This window comes from Dendropsophus ebraccatus, chromosome 8 (assembly GCF_027789765.1).
Source record: "Dendropsophus ebraccatus isolate aDenEbr1 chromosome 8, aDenEbr1.pat, whole genome shotgun sequence".
Lineage (NCBI taxonomy): Eukaryota > Metazoa > Chordata > Amphibia > Anura > Hylidae > Dendropsophus > Dendropsophus ebraccatus.
In genome coordinates, this window is record NC_091461.1 from 18,722,585 (window position 1) to 18,743,201 (window position 20,617).

General features: G+C 42.1%; 1 protein-coding gene across 3 annotated transcripts in view; it reads right to left on the reverse strand.

The window, feature by feature from the left end:
• Positions 1-3,792: 3,792 nt before the first annotated feature.
• ARMH3 (armadillo like helical domain containing 3) overlaps positions 3,793-20,617 on the reverse strand; it is a 31,653-nt gene continuing 14,828 nt past the window's right edge. For all 3 annotated transcript variants that reach the window (XM_069979954.1, XM_069979953.1, XM_069979952.1), the window contains exons 9-26: positions 19,540-19,596; positions 19,401-19,444; positions 18,085-18,145; positions 14,815-14,861; positions 14,643-14,718; positions 14,190-14,283; positions 13,998-14,099; positions 13,021-13,079; positions 11,924-11,989; positions 10,546-10,615; positions 10,305-10,365; positions 10,012-10,100; positions 8,490-8,572; positions 7,613-7,739; positions 7,129-7,204; positions 6,687-6,765; positions 5,092-5,208; positions 3,793-4,228 (exon numbers count right to left, since the gene is read on the reverse strand). In XM_069979954.1, the coding sequence (XP_069836055.1) occupies positions 4,136-4,228; positions 5,092-5,208; positions 6,687-6,765; positions 7,129-7,204; positions 7,613-7,739; positions 8,490-8,572; positions 10,012-10,100; positions 10,305-10,365; positions 10,546-10,615; positions 11,924-11,989; positions 13,021-13,079; positions 13,998-14,099; positions 14,190-14,283; positions 14,643-14,718; positions 14,815-14,861; positions 18,085-18,145; positions 19,401-19,444; positions 19,540-19,596 (1,401 nt within the window). In that variant the 3' untranslated portion in view covers positions 3,793-4,135. The remainder of the gene's footprint in view (positions 4,229-5,091; positions 5,209-6,686; positions 6,766-7,128; positions 7,205-7,612; positions 7,740-8,489; positions 8,573-10,011; positions 10,101-10,304; positions 10,366-10,545; positions 10,616-11,923; positions 11,990-13,020; positions 13,080-13,997; positions 14,100-14,189; positions 14,284-14,642; positions 14,719-14,814; positions 14,862-18,084; positions 18,146-19,400; positions 19,445-19,539; positions 19,597-20,617) is intronic.

The window sequence follows — 20,617 nt, forward strand, 5'->3', positions numbered from 1 at the left end:
TACACGAAAGTAGCATATGTTTATGACAATTTACAAAGTTGCCTAATTTTTTTCTTTAGAGGCATTGGGTGAGTAAAAACCGGTTGCAAATGTCAAGCTATCTATTAAAGGGAACCCGTCACAATACAAGGCAGGGTTCACACTATGTACGACACCAGCCGATCTGTGACATGGCCGTATCCCAGAACAGCCGCTGTTCGTGAACTCCACCCTGGCTGCTACTCCAGACCGGACAGATGAACTTCATTTCTTTTGATTTGGAATGCGGGCGCATTTGTGTGTGCCCACATTTCAAATCACCATAGCAGACAATGTAAAGTCCATCCGGAGCCGCACTTTACATTGTCTGCTCTGTCAGTTTTGTGCGGATGCTATTCAATGAATAGTGGCCGCAGAAAACTAACATGTCAGTTTTCGGTGCAGCTGCAAGTAATCCCAGCCGGAGTGTATACAGAATGTATACACCCTTGCTGGGATTCCATAGAAGTAAATGCAATGTATTTATTCAATTAATAACGGCCGGTGCTGCAATCTGCAACAAAGGCCGATATTAATTGAATAAATACGTTGTGTGAACATAGCCTAAAAGTAGTTTGTTCTGTATCATGTTAAAGAGCAACAGGAGATGAGGAAACTCATCTATAGCATTTAATGACAATATAGATAGATAGATAGATATGGTGCGTTTACACAGACAGATTTATCTGACAGATCTTTGAAGCCAAAACCAGGAACAGACTATTAACAGAGATCAGGTCATAAAGGAAAGACTGGGATCTATCCTCTTTTCAAATCCATTCCTGGCTTTGGCTTCCAAAATCTGTCAGATAAATCTTTCTGTGTAAACGCACCCATAGATAGATAGATAGAATCCACCTATAATAACAGAGACTATAATTGTTAGAACACAAATTGAATTTATTTCTATCCTGACGTCATATAAACATTGTTCACCCTGAATGAAGAATAGCACATATTCCCAATCTCCAGACGTGACCCCTCCAGAGCAGATCTAATAACTGGCCGCTAACAGCAGAAATCCTCTTATAACATACAGAAACAAAACTAAGAATAAGCGACACAAAGGAATAAATAAAACTGGGCAAAAAAGCAACTGGAAGACCTTATACCAGGGGTGGGGGACATTGGCTCTCTGGACAGCCAGGCATGATGGGAGTTGTAGTTTTGTAACAGCTGGAGAGCCAAGGTTCCCTACTCCTGCCTTATACCAGCCACTATAGACTCCATGTGACATCACAGCAACCAGATGGCACTGGTGACCTGTTCCTTCCTTCAGACAAGTAATAGGGATGATCCCTACACTGGTTACACTGTACTATGTCCTGTGTTACCCTCAGCACAGGGACTGAGGAGGCCAGGCATGACCCAAGGATTCTCCCTTTGGTCTTCTGCCTACAAGTACCTGGCATAAAACTTTCCCTTGAGTCTATAGGTAGCCTGTCCACTTTGGATGATCCTTTCCTTTAACAAGAGTCCCTTAACAATAAGCCAATCACTGCATCTACCTGCTGGGATGGGACCCCCAGTGATCAGCTGTAATATATGGGAAAAAGTGGCAGAAAGTGTTGAAATTCCCTTTAGCGCCATCATTGGGGAACTGAAGCATTACACATTCATGTCTGTGTAATGCAGGACAGGACAGGTCCTCCAAAAAGAGGGAGAGAGACCATTTATAACTGGGGCTCCTGAAAGGTATAGAGCAGGGATGGGGAACCTTCAGCCCTCCAGCTGTTGCAAAACTACAATTCCCACCTAAGTTTTGGCTGTACAGCCATGATGGAAATTGTAGTTTTGCAACAGCTGCAAAAGCTGCAGGTTCCCCATTCCTGGTTTAGAAAAAAAGAGATCAGTGCTAAAATCCAACTACTGTATCTAAGCTTTCTGTTGTGGGGAAGAAGTCAGGAAACCCTCATACAGATGGCCGGCTGGGAGTGCTTACATCAGCAGGTTGGGCAGACATTCATCTAATACAGGGGTAGGGAACCTTGGCTCTCCAGCTGTTGCAAAACTACAACTCCCATCATGACAGCACTCTGTGCATCACCGAGTATATCAACCGGCACTCCAGCTCAGACTGCGCGGTGCTCGTGGCAAACAACAGACCAAATAAATGAATAGGTCCCGGCACTCGCTCTTGTATACTGCTTCTTAAAGTTTTTATTTAAACATAAATGCAAACGCTGCACGCGTTACGACCCTCCGGTCTTTCTCAACAGCATAAGATAAATGGTCATGATTACAACTTTACCCCTTACCCCTTATGTGCAATAAACGTGCCCCAAATCTGCGTGACAAGCTAGTGAAAGCTGATGTTGGAGGGAGGAAGAAAACTAGTAGACAGCAAGTGTTGAGTACAAGCAGGAATGGCACTTATCCGTGCCTCCGATGCCAACAATGCTCCAATGTTATTAAAGGCGATACCTTTTCTCACCCTCATTCTGGTAAGATTTATAAGATCAGAGGGTATCATACATGTGACAGCAAGGATGTAGTCTATGCATTGAAATGTCCGTGTGGTCTCATGTACATCGGAGAGACCACACAAAAAATAAGGGATGGAATAGTCCAACACAAGTCCACTATTCGTAGAGAAAATTTACTGTTACCGGTTCCTCATCATTTCCACAAGTTCAACCACCAGATTTCTCAGTTACGATTTCAAATATTAGAACAGGTCAAGGTACCACGGAGGGGAGGTGATATTAAACAGCTCCTTAGGCGGAGAGAAGCTTATTGGATTCACTCCCCACGCACCTTAGAACCGCTTGGTCTGAACAGGGAAGTACTCTGTTATGTATTACTTTGCTATATATCATCTTGTTCTTTGCAGCTATTTTATTTTGCCTAGTTGGATTCACTCTGCGTCTTGATGGTAATGAATGTGTTAACATAACATGTGCTTTATAATGATGTCACTTAATTGTGGATCACATGTCTTCCTTTTGCTATAAAGTTGTAATCATGACCATTTATCTTATGCTGTTGAGAAAGACCGGAGGGTCGTAACGCGTGCAGCGTTTGCATTTATGTTTAAATAAAAACTTTAAGAAGCGGTATACGAGAGCGAGTGCCGGGACCTATTCATTTATTTAGCACTCTGTGCATGATAGGACTGTAGTTTTGTAATAGCTGGAGAGCCACAGGTTTAGGATACAGGGGTGTCAAACTCAGACCCTGCAGCGGTTGCAAAACTACAATTCCCATCATGGCTGTTCAGGCAAGATGGGAATTGTAGTTTTGCAACAGCTGGAGAGCCAAGCTTCCCTACCCCTGATCTAATGTCTATGGCCACCTAAAGTAGTTATACATGGATGACATCACAGCTTAACCTTGGATAGCAAATATACAGAATTAGACAGAATGTCTTGCCCTATATTCTACATGGATAAGTAGCCTTGCTTCCCATGATAACCAATGAGCATTCAAAATCTGTAAAAAATCATTTGTAACAAAAAAATATTGCTTAAAAGGGATTGTCTAGGAAATTCTTTTTAGGGTTAAACAAGGGTGGGCTAGGATAACCTTTCCCATTTCTGATGGGGCCCATCCCACTGCAGAACACTGCATGAACTCTAAATAAAAAATGATTTCCTGGATAACGGCTGTAAAGTGTCCCTGATACCTAACAAAACTTCTCACATGTCCCAAGAGAACTGTCAAACGTTCTGATCAGTCAGGGTGGTGTGCTCCTCTCCGCTCAGTCTCTTGGACATGTCAAAAGTTTTGGCGTATGACCAGGACACTTTACAAAACTTTACAAAAAGTAACAACTTAACAGAACATTTTATTTATCACTATACAAAAGGGAACCATCCCCCACTTCATCATATGTGGAATCCCCAGCCTTTCCCTACCAGTATATACGGCAGTGAAGTGTCATTGGGGGGGGGAGGGGGGATTCACATTTATTATAAAAACTTCCAAAACATAACGGGATAAAACAGAGGACGACTCTCCGTGTCCTTCAGGTCCTCCTCAGGGCTGACACAGTACTGTCCATAATATTATCCATAATAACCAGGTATCATGTATACAGGAGTGCTAAACACAAGTGTCGCCCCCTAGGGCAGGATGATGGGCGCTAGTCCCGATAGATACACAATCCCACAAGGTCTCAGGAGATGGTGGAGAATTCTTTCAGTAGTGTCTCTTGGCTCAGGGTGTTGAAGGCGAGGTTTTTCCGTACATTGATACTGATCGATCGGGCCTGAAAAGAAGAAAATCTGTGTTAGAAAAGTAGCGATGGCCGTTCCCCTGTAAAAGCTATGTAGGGTTTGATATCTGAGCATTATCACACATGACTCTGGTGTAAATTCCAGGTCACCCAGTAAGCTTTATAGGGAGGATATTATATGATATATTAACCCCTTCAAGACAGAGCCCTTTGATTCCAGGGTCAAATTAACGCCATAGTGCTTTTATTTTTCCACCTACAGGGTTGGTTGGGGTGTCACATTTTGCGCCATGATCTCTAGTTTTTATTAATATCATATTGGTGTAACAGAAGAATTTTGATCGCTTTTTATTAAATTTTTTCTGATATATAATTTAACAAAATTAGCAATCCTGGTGTGTTTTTTTTTTCCGTTTACACTGTTCACCGGTCACATTTTTTTTTTTTTTTACACAGTAAAACATGCAATAATTAGATTGCATACACTGATATATGCTATGCCATAGCATAGATCAGTGTTATCGGTGATCTGTACTTATCGGTGATCTGTACATAGAGTCTGCCTGAGAGCAGACTCTATGCACAGATCGCCGAACCGACAGGATGGAGGTAAAAGGCTTACCCCCGCCCGTCGGTACATGTGAAAGAAGTTGTAGATCGTGGTGTTTAAGGGGTTAATGAGACAAAGCTGCGGTTTCTCATCACCTCCAGCCCCGGACACACTGATATGTGCGGGACTGCTCTCACTGCACCAGTCCCGCACACATCAGTAAGCCCCTGAAGTCAGGAACGTATATATATAAATTCCTACTGCACGGGGTATGTGCAGCAGGAACGTATATATACAGATTACTGACAGCAAGGGGTTAATAAGATACATTTACTGCAACACTCACCAACTCCTTGAAGAAAGTAGCTTCTTTATGCTGCTCAGAGTATCTCTCATACTGATCCAGGCCATCTTGAAGTTTTAACGTCAGGGTGTCATAGTTGGAGCGGACGACTTCTAATACCTGTCATTTATACATTGAGTTTAGAGAAAAAGCAACATAACATATCATATCAACACTGTGGGCCTAATAACAAATTATTCATTGACTCTAGAGTCTTCCTTCTATTACCAGTACTGGCCCTACTAGCACAACACATTACAGCGAGCCTCCATCCTTTTAGCTATTTACATAACCAATATTAGTAATTGATGAGGTGTCCTGCTTCAAGGACCTTCAGATATCTGCTATAATCTGCCTTCGGCTGTCCAGGCATGATGGGAATTGTAGTTTTGCAAGAGCTGGAGGGCCAAAGGTTCCCCATCCCTGATTTAATGGCTGGAAAATTCCTTATGGCCCTATTACATGGGACGATTATCATTTGAAAAATCGTTATATTGTTCAAATTTAAATGATAATAATTTTGTGTAATTGCAGGCAACAATTAAAAAATCGTTCGTATGTCGTTGATTTAGATCTGAACCTAAAATTATGGTTAATCGTTCGCTGTAATTCTACATTTCTTCGCTCAAGTTCCACATTTGTTCAATAATCGTTTGCTGTAATTGCACATTGTTCATTGTTTTGCTGGGATCAAAAGGAGTAAAAGATCATAGTAACGATCGAAATAACAATAGTAGTAACTAACGATTATCGTTCTGTGTAATATGGTGAACGATTTCAGGTTAACGATAAGCAATCATTAGTTTATTATTAGTCGTTAATCGTTAAAAATCGCTCCGTATAATAGGACCCTAAGGCGGCATTCACACGTTTCGGGAAGTTGTCCGTGCTCAAGGATCCGTGCGGACGGACAATTTTACAGCCCATTGCTTTCTATTGGGCTATTCAGATGTTCCGTGATCCGTTCCGTAAAAAAATAGGACATGTCATTACTCGGAACGGATGCACGGAAAGGATTCCCCATAGAAATCAATGAGATCTGTTTTTTTCACGGATGTACACGGATGTGACATCCGTGTTTATCCGTGAAAAACACGGATGTGATGTAATCAATGTAATTTAAAATGCTTTAACACAGATCCATGAAAAAAACGGATACAGATACAAAACGGATGAAAACGGACTGTTTTGCACAGATCACGGAGGTTGCTGCCGGACCACAATCACGGACCGGGAAAAACACTGAACGTGTGAATGCAGCCTAAGATACAATTATGATGTCCTATTGCCCGGTAGACACTGCACATGATGTAATGTAATCTGCTGCCCAGCATGTGAGACATGATCCTTCCAGGATAAGAGTAGAGCGGAGAGCAGTGGAGATGACCAACATATGACCGGGGTGAAATAGTGACTTCTCAGCTACAACAGCAGAATATAAATACAATAGTTTAGGAAACGCTGCACATTTCCGGCAGTAGAAAATCTGCATTGTATTCACCTGTGTGAACATAACCCAAGGGATAATATCATACAGGTCTACACCCTTGCACATGTAATCCACCCCAGCTTAGAGAACAACAATAGAAGCCGCCTACCTGTTCTTCTGATAACTGTGAGATGTGATTCACAGCAGCGTAGGACTCGATTTTAGGGTTAAAGTGATTTATAATGGCCCTGGATAAAGAATAAAACATGATTAACTGTAAAACAGAAATGGGTATATACTCCGCATTCAAATCATTAACTGGGCGGGGCCACATGGATTGGCGCTATGGGGACGGGGCAGTGCTCCTAACGGTGTTTCGGACCAAGGATTAAACTGCTAACTGCACAGGAACAGCGCCGAGGAGGAAGGTAAGAGACATACTGTAGCTTCCTCCTTGGCATCCCATGCGCATAGATTCATCTAACCTGCTGATAGTTCCCCTTTAAAATAGCTAATGGTCACATGACAAACACAACCATAGGAATGGATTACTGTTATATATGTAGCATACACCTCTAGGACACTACAGCTCACTGAGCACACACAGGTACCTGACATTAACCAGCGCGTGGGTCACTTTACTGGCCGGTTCCTTCCATTGTCCTGCATTGGTGGAAAGGCGAAGCACTGCGGAAAAAATCCCACCGATACATAAGTGAGAGACAAAATAAATGAACAGTAACCTTCATATAATACAGAGGCAGATCTCATATTTTTATTAGTCTCTTGTGAATAAGATTAGTCATGGAGTATAGAAAAGGCTGTATTACTACTTGCTTAAAGGGGTTATCCAGCGCTACAAAAACATGGCCACTTTTCGCCCTCTCTTGTCTCCAGTTCAGGTGCGGTTTGCAATTAAGCTCCATTTACTTCAATGGAACGGAGTTCCAAACCCCACCCAATCTGGAAACAAGAGATGGGGAAAAGTAGCCATGTTTTTGTAGCGCTGGATAACCCCTTTAAATAGAACATGAACACATGAAACCGTGATTGCTTTCTGATGACAAGTTCCCTCCAACTACTGTCAGTTCTCACCCATAGAGTAAAGGTTGTCAAATATCTGGTGCATGCGAATGATTTCATAGTACAACTCATCGTAGCTGCTGGGGGTGGGAAGGAAAGTGTCCCCATAGGTGATAAACATATTAAACAGATTCACAACCTGCAAAGAAAATAAATAAAGCATTAAAGGGGGATTCCGCTCAAACATAACTTTTGATATGTTGCTGCCCATGGTGAGACTAACAATTCCTTTCATACCCATTATTATCTATTCAGTCTCCTTCCCCCAATTCTGAGCTGCTGCTTTGGGCTGAAGACAAAGAAATCTATGTGTGAGCTGTTCTCTCTGTCTCTGCTTTGGACCCCTTCCTCCTCTCCCTTCTGAGACAGCTCATATAAACAAGTCCCTGGTCCGCTGTATCTGCAACTTTGTAGCAAATGTCGGGAGGGTAAATCTCAGTGAGTTCATCAAGAACTTGACCTCAGATTAACCCTCAAAGCATTATAAAGTTGCAGATACAGCCAGTCAGGTACTTGTTTACAGAAACCATCTGGGAAGGGAGGGGGGAAGAAGGGGGAGATGGAGAGAAAAGCTCAAACATAGATTTCTTTGTCTTCAGCAAAAAGCAGCAAGATTAGAACTGGGGGAAGGAGATTGAATAGATAATAACATAGAAGGAATTGTTAGTCCCAGCAAGGGCAGCAACATTTAGGTTTGAGCGGAATGCCCCTTTAAGAATTAGGAACAGCAACAGGAAACGGGGTGTATATATACACAATGTTACCATTATAGGGATGTGCAACTGATGTAGTTATGGAGGATGATGGGATTTTCCAGGTCACAGATGGTTTGGTGAGCAATACAGATGTACAGGTCAGTGCATAGAATATTTATATTTAGTATACTCACCATCAATGCCAGGGTGAAAATGTTGTGTTTGGCCAAGAGAACAGTCTCATACGACATCAGGAATTTCAGTAAATTTATCAGAGCTGCAAAATATAAAAATAATAGAAAAAGGTAAGACAAAATTAAAGGGGTTATACGGGATTAGAAAAGCAAAGCAATAACAGCATCGCACCCCCGTCGTCAGGTTGTGTGTGGTGTAATAATTCACCTCCATTCACATCAATGGAACTAATCTGCAAAACCCCACACCCAAACTGAGGACAGGAGAGGTGCTGTTCTCCAAGAAAGCGGCCATGTTTTTCTAAGCCTGGAGAACCTGCTTTAAAAAGGAGCAGCAGGTGCTGGAGATCCTGATTCCTAAGGAGGATTGTGTCTGTATATACCAGGATTCTCTACGTTATAATACAATGCATTGCTCTTTATATGTATAATGGGACATTCAAGGAAATGTAAAGCTTTTTCTATTGTAATGATTTAGTACAGAGTCCTCAAGGCTCCCTAATAATTCCTTATCCTCTTTATCCACTAAACATCCCAAATACATTAAGGCCTGTGCTCAGAGGAGGGCACAGGAGGGAGTAGGTAACACAATTGGCGCTTTACAATTCAAGTTTCACATGTGCCAGCTTTTATACTAGGTTCTCCGAAAGTTATGTTTCTCCTTGTGGAGACTGCCCCCTGGTGCTCAGAATCTTATAGACCAGACAATGCTGCCTAAGAACAGGTATGCATATCAGCTCTCCTCCAGAATAAAGAATACTGTCTCTCTAGTGCCCCCTATAGGTGGCTGTGCTGTTAATTTAAATGTCACTGTCGTTTAAATTTTTTTTGGGCAGAAATCAATAGTACAGGCGATTTTAAGAAACTTTGTAATTAGGTTTATTAGCCATGAAATTTTATCATGAAAAAGCAGTTTGAAGCTCTCCCCCTTCTTCATGATTGTCTATGGAGAGGGGAGGGGTTGAGGGAGATGAGGCACCAAAACAGGACAACAAAGAGTTAATTTACAGCTACATCACCGGGCTATCTCCTCTGAAGTCAGCACTGACCTTTGAATACCGGCTTTCACACAGGTCCCGCTGTGTAATCCTTTGTTCTCTGCTGGTCACTAAATTCCACCCCCACCCCACCCCCCCCTTCTCCATAGGTTACACAGGGCTCGACTGATGTAAAAAAAAAGTCAAGATTTCCTGATAATGAGCAGTGAATGAGAGAGAGGGGGGGGGGACCTGGGTAAAGTCTTTTTGAATGCAGATAATGGCAGATTTTCCTAATAAACCCAATTACAACATTTCTTAAAATCGCCTGGACTATTGATTTCTGCAAAAAGAAAAATAAATAAATACGACAGTGACACCTTAATCACCAACCTATTAAGGAGCCTTAAACCACAATTAGGAATTTTAGTCTTCTCGAAAAGGATGAGACACCCATGTATAGGCCTAAGTATGAATCAGGGTACTGGATAACCGGGCATAAGCACAACCTTGTGTACAAACATAGTGAAGGGGCTGTAACATACCTGACCACAGTTCTCTCCAGGTATAATGCAGCCGCACTCGGCACTTCTTCTGGTAACACAGGACTTTGTGGATAATCTGTATACAACGTCTACAATGATAAGACACAAAGCGGGTTATTGACATACGTGACCAAGGTATTAGTAGAGATCACTGAGGAGTGTTCACACCAGTAACGTGAAACTTCAGGAAAATCCTGAAAAGTCAGCTTGCCTGGAGCCATGGCACTCTGCCCCCCAACTATCCACTGCTACCCTCCCTGGTAATGTATCTGCATTGTGTGTCCCCTACTTACACATACAAGTCCATGGGAAACTCCTTCATCATGTGGGTGACTATGAATTCCACCATCAGATCTGAAGGAATAGAAAATTAAGAAGATGAGCAGATGGTCAGTGTGTGACCCCGAAACAGACATACAAAAACAGCTCTGTACTATCTATCTAGCTGCATGTTAGGGGAACGGGGCTGCTGGTCCAGACTTTCATACGTCGGTATGGGACTGCATACAGGGGACTGAATACAAGGTCACTCACCTAACACTGCGCACACCAGCGGTCGGCAGGGGATGTTTTTGTCGGCTGCTTTTTTCCGATGCCTCATGGGCTGCAAAGTTTGGGGGGGGAAAAGAAACAGAAGAGTAAATGAAGTGAAGGAGTCAGTGCTGAGAAGTGTTCAGTCTTGTGCCACGTTACAGATCGGCTGCAGCTGTCAGAGAAGAACCGTACACGACCTATGGTATCCAACCTGGAATATCTGTCTGGTATATTAGAAATCTCAGTTTCAACAAAGTAGACGAGCTGCTTCATGACTTGAAATCTATATTCTCTGTAAGTTTCTATAAGTTACTCGAAAATCTGCGTCTACCTTTGCAGACACTTTTTAATAAACTAACCTTGGAGGCGGGATACAACCACAGCCATTCATGCATCCTATTGGGAAAGGATAGTTTAACCTGCCCATGTATCAAAGGTGCCCATTTACTTTACATAGATCAAAATGGGGTTTTGGTTGCATCACATTTTATACTTTTGGGCACCTTAAAGCGTTACTTGCCATTTTCAGCCATCATTGAGATCACATCAGACATGTCAAAACTTACTCACTTACTCACACTTAGGGTCCTATTACATGGAGCAATTTTGAACGATTATCCACTAATAATAAACGATCGCAAACGAGATTGTTTATCGTTGACCTGAAATCGTTCACCACATTACACAGAATGATGGACGTTAGTTACGATTGTTACTACAATCGTTATTGCGATCGTTACCATGATCGTTTATTCCTTCTGTGTAATTACACCGAACGATTAGTGAACAAATGAGGAACTTGAGCGAACGAATGTGGAATTACAGCGAACAATAAACGATAATTTTAGGATCAGATCTAAATAAATGATGAATGACATACGAACGATTTTTCGATCTTTGCCTGCAATTACACAGAACAATTATCTTTTAAATTCAAACGCTATAACTATTTTTCGCACGATAATCGCCCTGTGTAATAGGGCCCTGAGTCTCAATTGAAAGCCCTGCTGTGCTCCAGAGGACCGCATAGAGTTCTCGCAATTGATCAGGGTGTGAACACTCAGACCTGGTCTGATCAAAACTTTTGATATGTCTCTCTGACATGTCATAAGTTTTTTATAATGACAGTGAAACTTTACAGCCATTATTCCTAGATTAAAACATATCAACTATAAAGAACAGGGGTTATATAGGGACCCCAACTTAGCATGAGACTATGGGTTCCTCATCCCCTGAGTGAATATAGTGGCAGTCAAGCATGTGTGAAGCTGCTCCATTCACTCTACTTGACTGGTAATGACTCTAATGACTGGTAGAGGTCTCAGTGGTGAGACCAGTCAGTCCTGTGGATGTGTAACTCTGCAGTCACCACACTTACCATTCTGTGCAGGTTTACACGGAAGTTCATGTTGTCGTCATGTAGGAAGGCATTGGCATACTGGTCCTGTGCAGACACAAAAGATGTAAATGTTTACTGGCTGCAGCCCCTCAGTTCCTCTATAAGATACAATACAACAGGAGGCGTCACCCTGCAGCCTGGTCCGATGCTAGAGAGTTTGCACTTCTCCATTTTTACATAAAACTGAATGGTCCAAATAGGTAAAATATATTAAAGACAATCCCGTAAACCCAACATACTTACTATCTAAATGCTTTGCTCCCTGCTTTTTGCCCACTCTGATGGTGGATGGTGCGGCTTCTCACTAATCACATTTATACACGCCTTTCTTTTATTGACTACATCTTTTGATTTAAAGTGTCACTGTCGTGAATTTTTTTTTTTGCAGAAATCAATAGTCCAGGCGATTTTAAGAAACTTTGTAATTGGGTTTATTATCCGAAAAATGCATTTTTATCATGAAAAAGCAGTTTGAAGCTCTCCCCCCTGTCTTCATTGTTCTCCTATGGAGAGAGCTAAAGAAAAGACCAAAACAGGACAACAAAGAGTTAATCTACAAATCCCTCACGGGATATCTCCTGTGACAGTCACCAGTGACCTGTCTGAGCTCAGATTACAGCTGTCACCCAGCTCCTTGCCTGTAATCCTCTGTTATCTGCTTTCTGCTGCCGGCTAACTCCCTCCTTCCTCCTCCCCCCTCCCCTCTCCCTAGAACAGACAGGGTACGTCTCCTGCAACAAGTCACAATTTTCAGATTTTTCAGAGTGGATGAAAAAGAGGAAGGAGGGGGGGACCTGGGAAAAGGCTATAAGATAATGGCAGATTTGGCTAATAAACCCAATTACAAAGTTTCTTAAAATCGCCTGGACTATTGATTTCTGCAAAAAAAAAAAAAAATACGACAGTGACTCTTTAAAATTAAAAAGTGTACAACATATAGGCACCATCGGAGGTTATAGTAATAAATATGGGCCTGCAATGTTTAGGCTAGGAATAATAACTCCTTTATAGGACTTAAACAATGTAATAAAACACAAAAAAGACTCAGCTAGAAAGAGGCCAGAAATGTGACCCACCTCAGCGATACAGGTCAGGATGATCAGGCAGAGCTTCCCGCTGTTGAGCCGATGTTCATCTATAACATATACAGGATATAACTACACAAGATTCATAGACTGTAACCAATGAAACATAGGAGCTGTATATAAAATCACATCATTTATTTAGGTAAAACTATATGCAATACAGATTCAATGGCTGAGCGGATGTTTATTATGTACATATACATCTACCAGGCTGCCTTGGGCTGCATTCACATGTCCATGATATACATAAGCTGAATGAGGATTACAAACTGAACTCTTGAATTCTAACAGAACTCTTGGCATTATAATTTATTATAATGCTGGAAGCTCCGTAACAGCTTAAATTCTTTGCTGACAGTTCAGTACAGCGGTGTCAGTATAGTAGCACAGAGCTTTAGCTCTTATGATGCCAGGAGTTCCGAAAGAGTTCAAGAGTTCAGTTCGAAATCTACAGTCAACTTATGGACCATATATCATGGATGTGTGAAAGCAGCTTAAAGGCCCTATTTCACGGATTATCGTCTGTTACGGCCGATAATCGTCCTGTGGAATAGAAGGCAACGATCAGCCGTCATCGTTCATATCGGCTGATCGCTGCAGTCATTTGTCTTTCAAATATGTTGAAAAACAAACGACTGTGATAGCAGCGATAACACCGCCAGTGTCCCCTATGGGCTGCCCGGACGATCTAGCAATCACCCGGGCAGTCCCCCCGCAGCTCCCCGCAGCCCTTCCCGCACTCAGCCGCTCACTGCCGCTGCGTGTTGCGGCGGCAGCGAGCGGGGAACACAGTCGGCCCGTGGAATAGGGCAATGCCTGCAATTACACAAAACGATTATCGTTTAAATTCGAACGATATAACGATTTTTCGCACGATAATCGTCCCGTGTAATAAGGCCCTTAATATGACATAGGTGCATAAATTATCTATAGAGACAAGTGGCATCAGATGTGACCCCACCCTTTACCTTTTGTGTCTTGCATAACAATGGAGCTGTATTTCAGGAAGGTAATGAGCAGGTTACTCGTCTGTACATCGGCGTCGAGCGGCAGCTCCACAGGGCTGATGACTGCAGGATAATACAGAAAAAGTATTTGTATCTATATGCATCTATATTACCGGATATAATAAGCAGGGAGGGATGGGGAAGCATGCTCACCATCTGAGGAAGGAGGGGTTGTACCCAGTGGGGTTGTGGGGGTTGTTGGGACGGGGCTGGTCGGTACCTTTACTAACCCCATCTCCGGATGGCTCTGAGTAAAAGTCAAAATGAGAAAAAAAAGATAAAAAGACAACAGTGCTCATATGATCAGCTGATCTCTTAAAGACGATTTACATAATAGTCTGCTCTTACTTCCAAACACAGCCCTAGACGCCTCCCCCTAAAGTTACAGATCCTAGGGTATTTAACTGTAGTGTGTACAGGTGCTCAATATATACAGTAGGTATATAGGTGGCCATCGTGAAACAAACAGGGTATTAAGCAGTATTATATACAGCAGGTTCTGTATCTCATTGTGGAAAAATTACTGTACAGCTAAATATCTTCTGCTTATTACCGATCTCCATATTACATATATTATACTTCTGTGTGCCGGTAGTGTGGACTGACCTGTGCCAGGACCGTGATAAAGTTCCTATTGAGATGCACGGCTTCATAAAGTGCTAGCAAAATGGCTTCATTGGTTCTGATTAAGATAAAACAAGCAGAGTTAAGTTTCGGTGGGTTACATGGGATGAGACCCCCCCCCCCCCCATTAGTGATATAATAGGAAATAACTCACTGTACAGAGATTTTTTCATCTGCATCTGCGATGAACATACTGCCCACCTGTGGAGACAGAGAGAATTGCTCAGACTGTATAACAGGAAATGGGAACCAGTCAGCTCCTTGTCTGATCCCATGACACACCTGTACAACTAATTCTGTTACCTATCGCACATACAGTGCAAAGCCATAACAAGAATGTCGACTGATCCATAGATGAAGCCATCTGCAATCTTTTTCTTTCAAATCAATTGATTTCAGAAAGTTACAGATTTGCCATTTACTTCTATTTAACAATCTCCACTACTTATCAGCTGCCGTATGCCCTGCAGGAAACATGCCCTTCTAGTCTGACACAGTGCTCTCTGCTGCCACCTCTGTCCATGTCAGGAACTGCCCAGAGCAGGAGAGGTTTTCTGTTCAATCTTTTTATTGAAAATTTTTCAAAAGTATTTTAACAAATGCCCAATAAAACATGTATTTGTACAAAGCGCGGCATAGTAGGATACAATAAAGCTTATGGTTACATGTGAGATATAGTAACATAAAAGTCCGGTTAACTAGGACCATGGTGAAAGAGGAATAAACAGGAACATTAATATAAACTAAAACAGAACCATCTTCATTGTTCATGGGTCAGTTATTAGAGGGGTTAGCTCTTACGTAGTTATCATGGGTACATAGACTGTGGAAAGGTGTTAGTCACGCAAGTGATGTCAACGGTTTATCTGACATAATGGTGTTGCAAGTCACAATTAACAATGATATATTGGGAGTAGAGAGGAGAGGTTTATTTCTCCTGAATTGAAGTTATACATGAAAATAGGGAGAAGTGACCCAAGGGCGCCATTTGTTTTCACATTTTTTATGCATAAATTGACCTTTCATTATTATGTCCTCATAAGTGAACGTTATATTAATCATGTTTATTACTTCTGCTAGATTGGGGATTGTAGCAGATTTCCAGTATTTTGTAAGGGCCAATTTTCCTATAATAAGAAGTTGGCACAGTAGGGGTCTATGAATAGCTGAAATATTTTCCAAACCTAGGAATAATAATACTAATTGAGGGGTCCATGTAAACGAACATGGAATTACACTCATAATTAGACTTTTGAGCTGAGACCAGTATGGTTGTATCAATGGGCAGGCCCAAAGAATATGGAATATAGAACCCTTGCTTCCACAGCCTCTCCAACAAAGGTCAGATGAACCGGGAAAAATTTTTGCAATGCGTTCAGGAGTATAATACCATCGTAGAGATGTTTTCAAAGCTGCCTCAACATGAGATATGCAATGAAAAGTACGATGTATCAAACTAAATGCCTTTTTCCAAGAGGTATCAGAAAAGGTCATCCCCAAATCAGATTCCCAGGCTTTTTGTAAGTAGTTTTTGTTAAATAAGGAATATGCACAAAAACTGTCGTATAGAGGCCTTAACCCCTTTTGATTTGTCATAAAGTATTGGAAAATAGACTTATCTATAAAAGTATGTAGGAATTTATGGCCTTGTAGAAGATGCCTTATTTGAAGGAATTTATGGAATTTAGTCTAAAGAAGGCAAGGAAAACTCTCTTTGTAAATCTATAAATGAGCGTATAATATTATCTTTGTACAATTGGGATACTTTGGTTATACCTCTGTCTATCCATAGTGAAATGTCTAACTTAGGTAATTGTACAGCTAGGAAGGACAGGGGAATAAAACTTTTGGGTAATAAGGATTTAACCCCTGTTTGTTTGTGATAGTTTTTCCATATAAGTAAAGATGTATTAACTAGGGGATTAGAGCAGGCTGGTTTAGGGCTTTTCCAAAAAGGTGTCAACAACAAATGCTGTAGTTTAAGTGGTGATATTGATGCTTCTTCAGCCTGTTCCCAAGGCATTTCGCTTCTATTTTTCCACCAGTGTTTAAGTTGCGATAAAATTGTTGCCATGTAGTAACCCCTGATGTTTGGGACTCCCAATCCCCCTACTGATCTATGTTTAAATAATATGTGAGCTGCGATACGTGGCCTTTTCCCTTCCCATATAAGATTGGTTACGAGTTTCTGTGCTTTTGTAAGAAAGGTTTTGGGTATGGCGATTGGGAGGGAGCGGAATAAAAATAAAAATTTAGGTAAAATAAACATTTTAAAAAAGGCCACTCTCCCCATCTAGGACAATTCATTTTTTGTTAGGGCACTAATCTCTTTGTTTATATCTTTTAGGAAGGGAGTGAAATTAAGCTCATAAATCGATTTGAAAGAAGGGGGGATAATGACTCCAAGGTAGGATAGGCCTTTTTGAGTCCAATCAAAGGAGTATGAAGTCTGAAGGTGATTTGTAACATCTTGGGGTAAGTTCAGGGGCATAGCTTGAGTTTTTGATGAATTTAGGTGATAATATGAGACTGAGCCGTATTCTCCAATGAGGCGCATAACTGCAGGGAGAGAGGCAATGGGGTAGCAGGAGAGGTTTTCTATGGGGATTTGCTGCTGCTCTGGACAGTTCCCGACATGGACAGAGGTGGCAGCAGAGAGCACTATGTCAGACTGGAAATACACCACTTCCTGCAGGACATACGGCAGCTGATAAGTACTGAAAGACTGGATATTTTTAAATAGAAGTAAATTACAAATCTATAAAACCAGTTGATTTGAAAGAAAAATATTTTCACTGGAGTACCCCTTTATTTATTTACTATTGCATTAAACCATCCAGCCATGGATTGCTCCTTTCATCAGTCAAAACATTCACTAGCTGATCACATAGGATCCATCCATTAATCCATCAATGAATCCACAAGTTGATCCTGTGGATCCACCAAGCCAGCAGTTGATCCTCCATTCAATCCATTAATCCCTTCAAGAGGCATTTACCAATCCATTCATCTGTCAATCCATTAACAAGTTAAAGGGGTATTCCCCCTCCCACACACAATTTTTTTTTTTTTTTGCATTAATACATTGCCCACCCGTAGCTTTCCATCTTTCCAATATCAATATATTATGGATTCTGCACAGTTTTGCTGTTATCTAGATGCATTCACCCCCACCGAATGCATAGAATCATCAAATCTCAGTCCAGCGATTCTAACCCTGCCCATTGAAGTGAGGGAGGACACTGACAGCTGTTGCTGATCAGTGTCTCCCAACTTCCGCCCCTTCACTCCACCGCCCTTGAACTCACCTGTGGCCCCTGACCTCTTCTCTGTGATGTTTAGTGATGGTTCCCACCCAATGACTAACACTATCTTACAGTCATCTGGAGCTCTTACATGCCTGAAGTGTATTCATGTTACTCACCATACTTGTCAAGGCAGAGAAGAAGCCGGTCTGGTTCTCCTCCTCTTTATCCCTGTACTGCCTGAGGGAAAACAAAAACACAACTGTGTGACCATCTCAGGACGGCGATACAACATGGAGTCACATGGCAGTAAAGGAATCATGTGGCAGGTTTCATCCATCTATAGGAATGCTGACTCCATATTATACACCGAGCAGGCAAAACACTAGGGGACAGGTGAAGTGCCGGACACTGAATATCTCAGGACATGTGTAGGATATATAAGGCACCAAGTGAAAGCAGTGATGATTTGGCCTACACGTGAGCAGGATTGGGCATGGAGAAATGGAAAACTAAGGACCCTATTACACGGGACGATTATCGTGCAAAAAATCATTATATTTTCGAATTTAAACGATAATAGTTCTGTGTATTTGCAGGCAACAATCGGAAAATCGTTCGTATGTTGTTGATCGTTGATTTAGATCTGAATCTAAAATTATCGTTAATAGTTCGCTGTAATTCCACATTCGTTCGCTCAATTTCCGCATTTGGTCACTAATCGGTCAGTAATGTCGGTGTAATTGCACATTGTTCATTGTTTTGCTGGGACCAGAAGGAATAAACGATCATAGTAACAATTATCGCTCTGTGTAATATGGTGACAATTTCAGGTTAACAATAAACAATCTAGTTTGCGGTCGTTTATCATTAGTCGTTAAAAATCGCTCCGTGTAATAGGACCCTACGTCTGATGGATCACGGCAGGGTGCATGCGCAACACTTACATGGAGAAGAGATGGCACCAAGATGCACTATGAGAAGCAAGACAAGATGGCGAGGGCAGTGTGATGGGCAATGTTTAGCTGGAGACCTTATGTCCTGGCATCATATGGATATTACTGTGACATGTACCACCTACCTAACCATGGTACACACCAAGCCTCCCCCCCCATCATGGCAGCAGAACCCCCTAATGGTAACAGCATAGAGATCAAGGTGGTGACTCATCCTTTAGATTCCCCAGATCTTAATTGGATCGATCATCTGTGGGATTTGCTGGAGGCCGCACCTCATACCGCACAGGATCTGCTGCGGATGTCTTGGTGCAGACACCACAATCTTGTAAAGTCCAGGTCTCAATGAGGCACAGCTCCACAGTGGACATACACAATAAAAGTTTTAATGTTATGGCTTTATCTTCTAGAACCAAACCTGTTTCTTCATCCCAGCATAGTGAGCAGGTAACTAAGAGCACAAGGAGCCACAGGCATTGGTGATATAGGCAGTAACACAGTGCAGACAGATATAAGCTGGCCTGTCTCTATATACTTACGTGTTGTATTCAAATAATGCCCGGGCAATAACCAGTCCCATCCCCTAGAATAAGAACAAGCGCAGAATGGATTACTACAATATAAGACAGGAATCGTGAATAATAAATAAGATTAAGAAGGTGCTAAGACTTTACTTACATTCAAAGTCCCATCATCATCCACGATAGACAACTTCACAATGTACGGGTTCACCGACTGCAAGGGAAAGGATATTACAGAGCGTGAAGTCATTCTAGCCGGGATTAGCTGAATACACATGGGCGGCATTACCAGCGGGTTATCACAACCGGGCAGCCATCAAATACACAGAAATCCTTCAGACAATGAAGCCCGGCGGGAACATCGGATGACTGTCAGTATTATAATACGGGGGGGAGGCAACTGCGAAGCCGCTTATCTCAAACAGGGTACAGCTTGGCTGGTTTGTTTCCCGAAATGTTGGATTTCAACTGATCCTATTGTTTCCAAGGGAAGATAGGCCATGACCAGAGGAGCCTGGCAGTGGTTTGTCCTCTCTCATTGGCCTTCTATTAATAGGCCCTAGTGTGAGTGTCACATAACCTGAGGTGGCCATACACATGCTGGTACCTCTCAGAGCTATTGTTGCAGCCCCCCCACAATATATACAGGCACTTTCAACATTGAGAGGAACAGCAGCCGATACACATAACAAGCTGCTGGCTGGCAGATATCTCATCTGATCCGCCCCATACACAAGAACGCGTGCCAATAATGCTTTGTCAGTGGGCGGAGTAACATACACATGGCTAATGGGTATGGCGGGCTTATGTCTCTGGCAGTGACTTAAAGTGTCACTGTCGTTTACATTTTTTGCAGAAATCAATAGTACAGGCGATTTTAAGGAACTTTGTAATTGGGTTTATTAGCTGAAAAATGCATTTATATCATGAAAAACCAGTTTGAAGTTCTCCCCCCTGTCTTTATGGTTCTCTATGGAGAGGGGAGGGGTGGAGGGAGATGAGGCACCAAAACAGGACAACAAAGAGTTAATTTACAGCTACATCACCAGGCTATCTCCTCTGAAGTCTGCACTGACCTCTCTGACCTCTGAATATCGGCTTTCACACAGGTCGTGCTGGGTAATCATTTGTTCTCTGCTGGCGACTAATATCCCTCCTCCCTCCTCCCCTCTCCATAGATTACACAGGGCCCGACTGATGTAATAGTCGAGATTTCCTGATAATGAGCAGTGAAT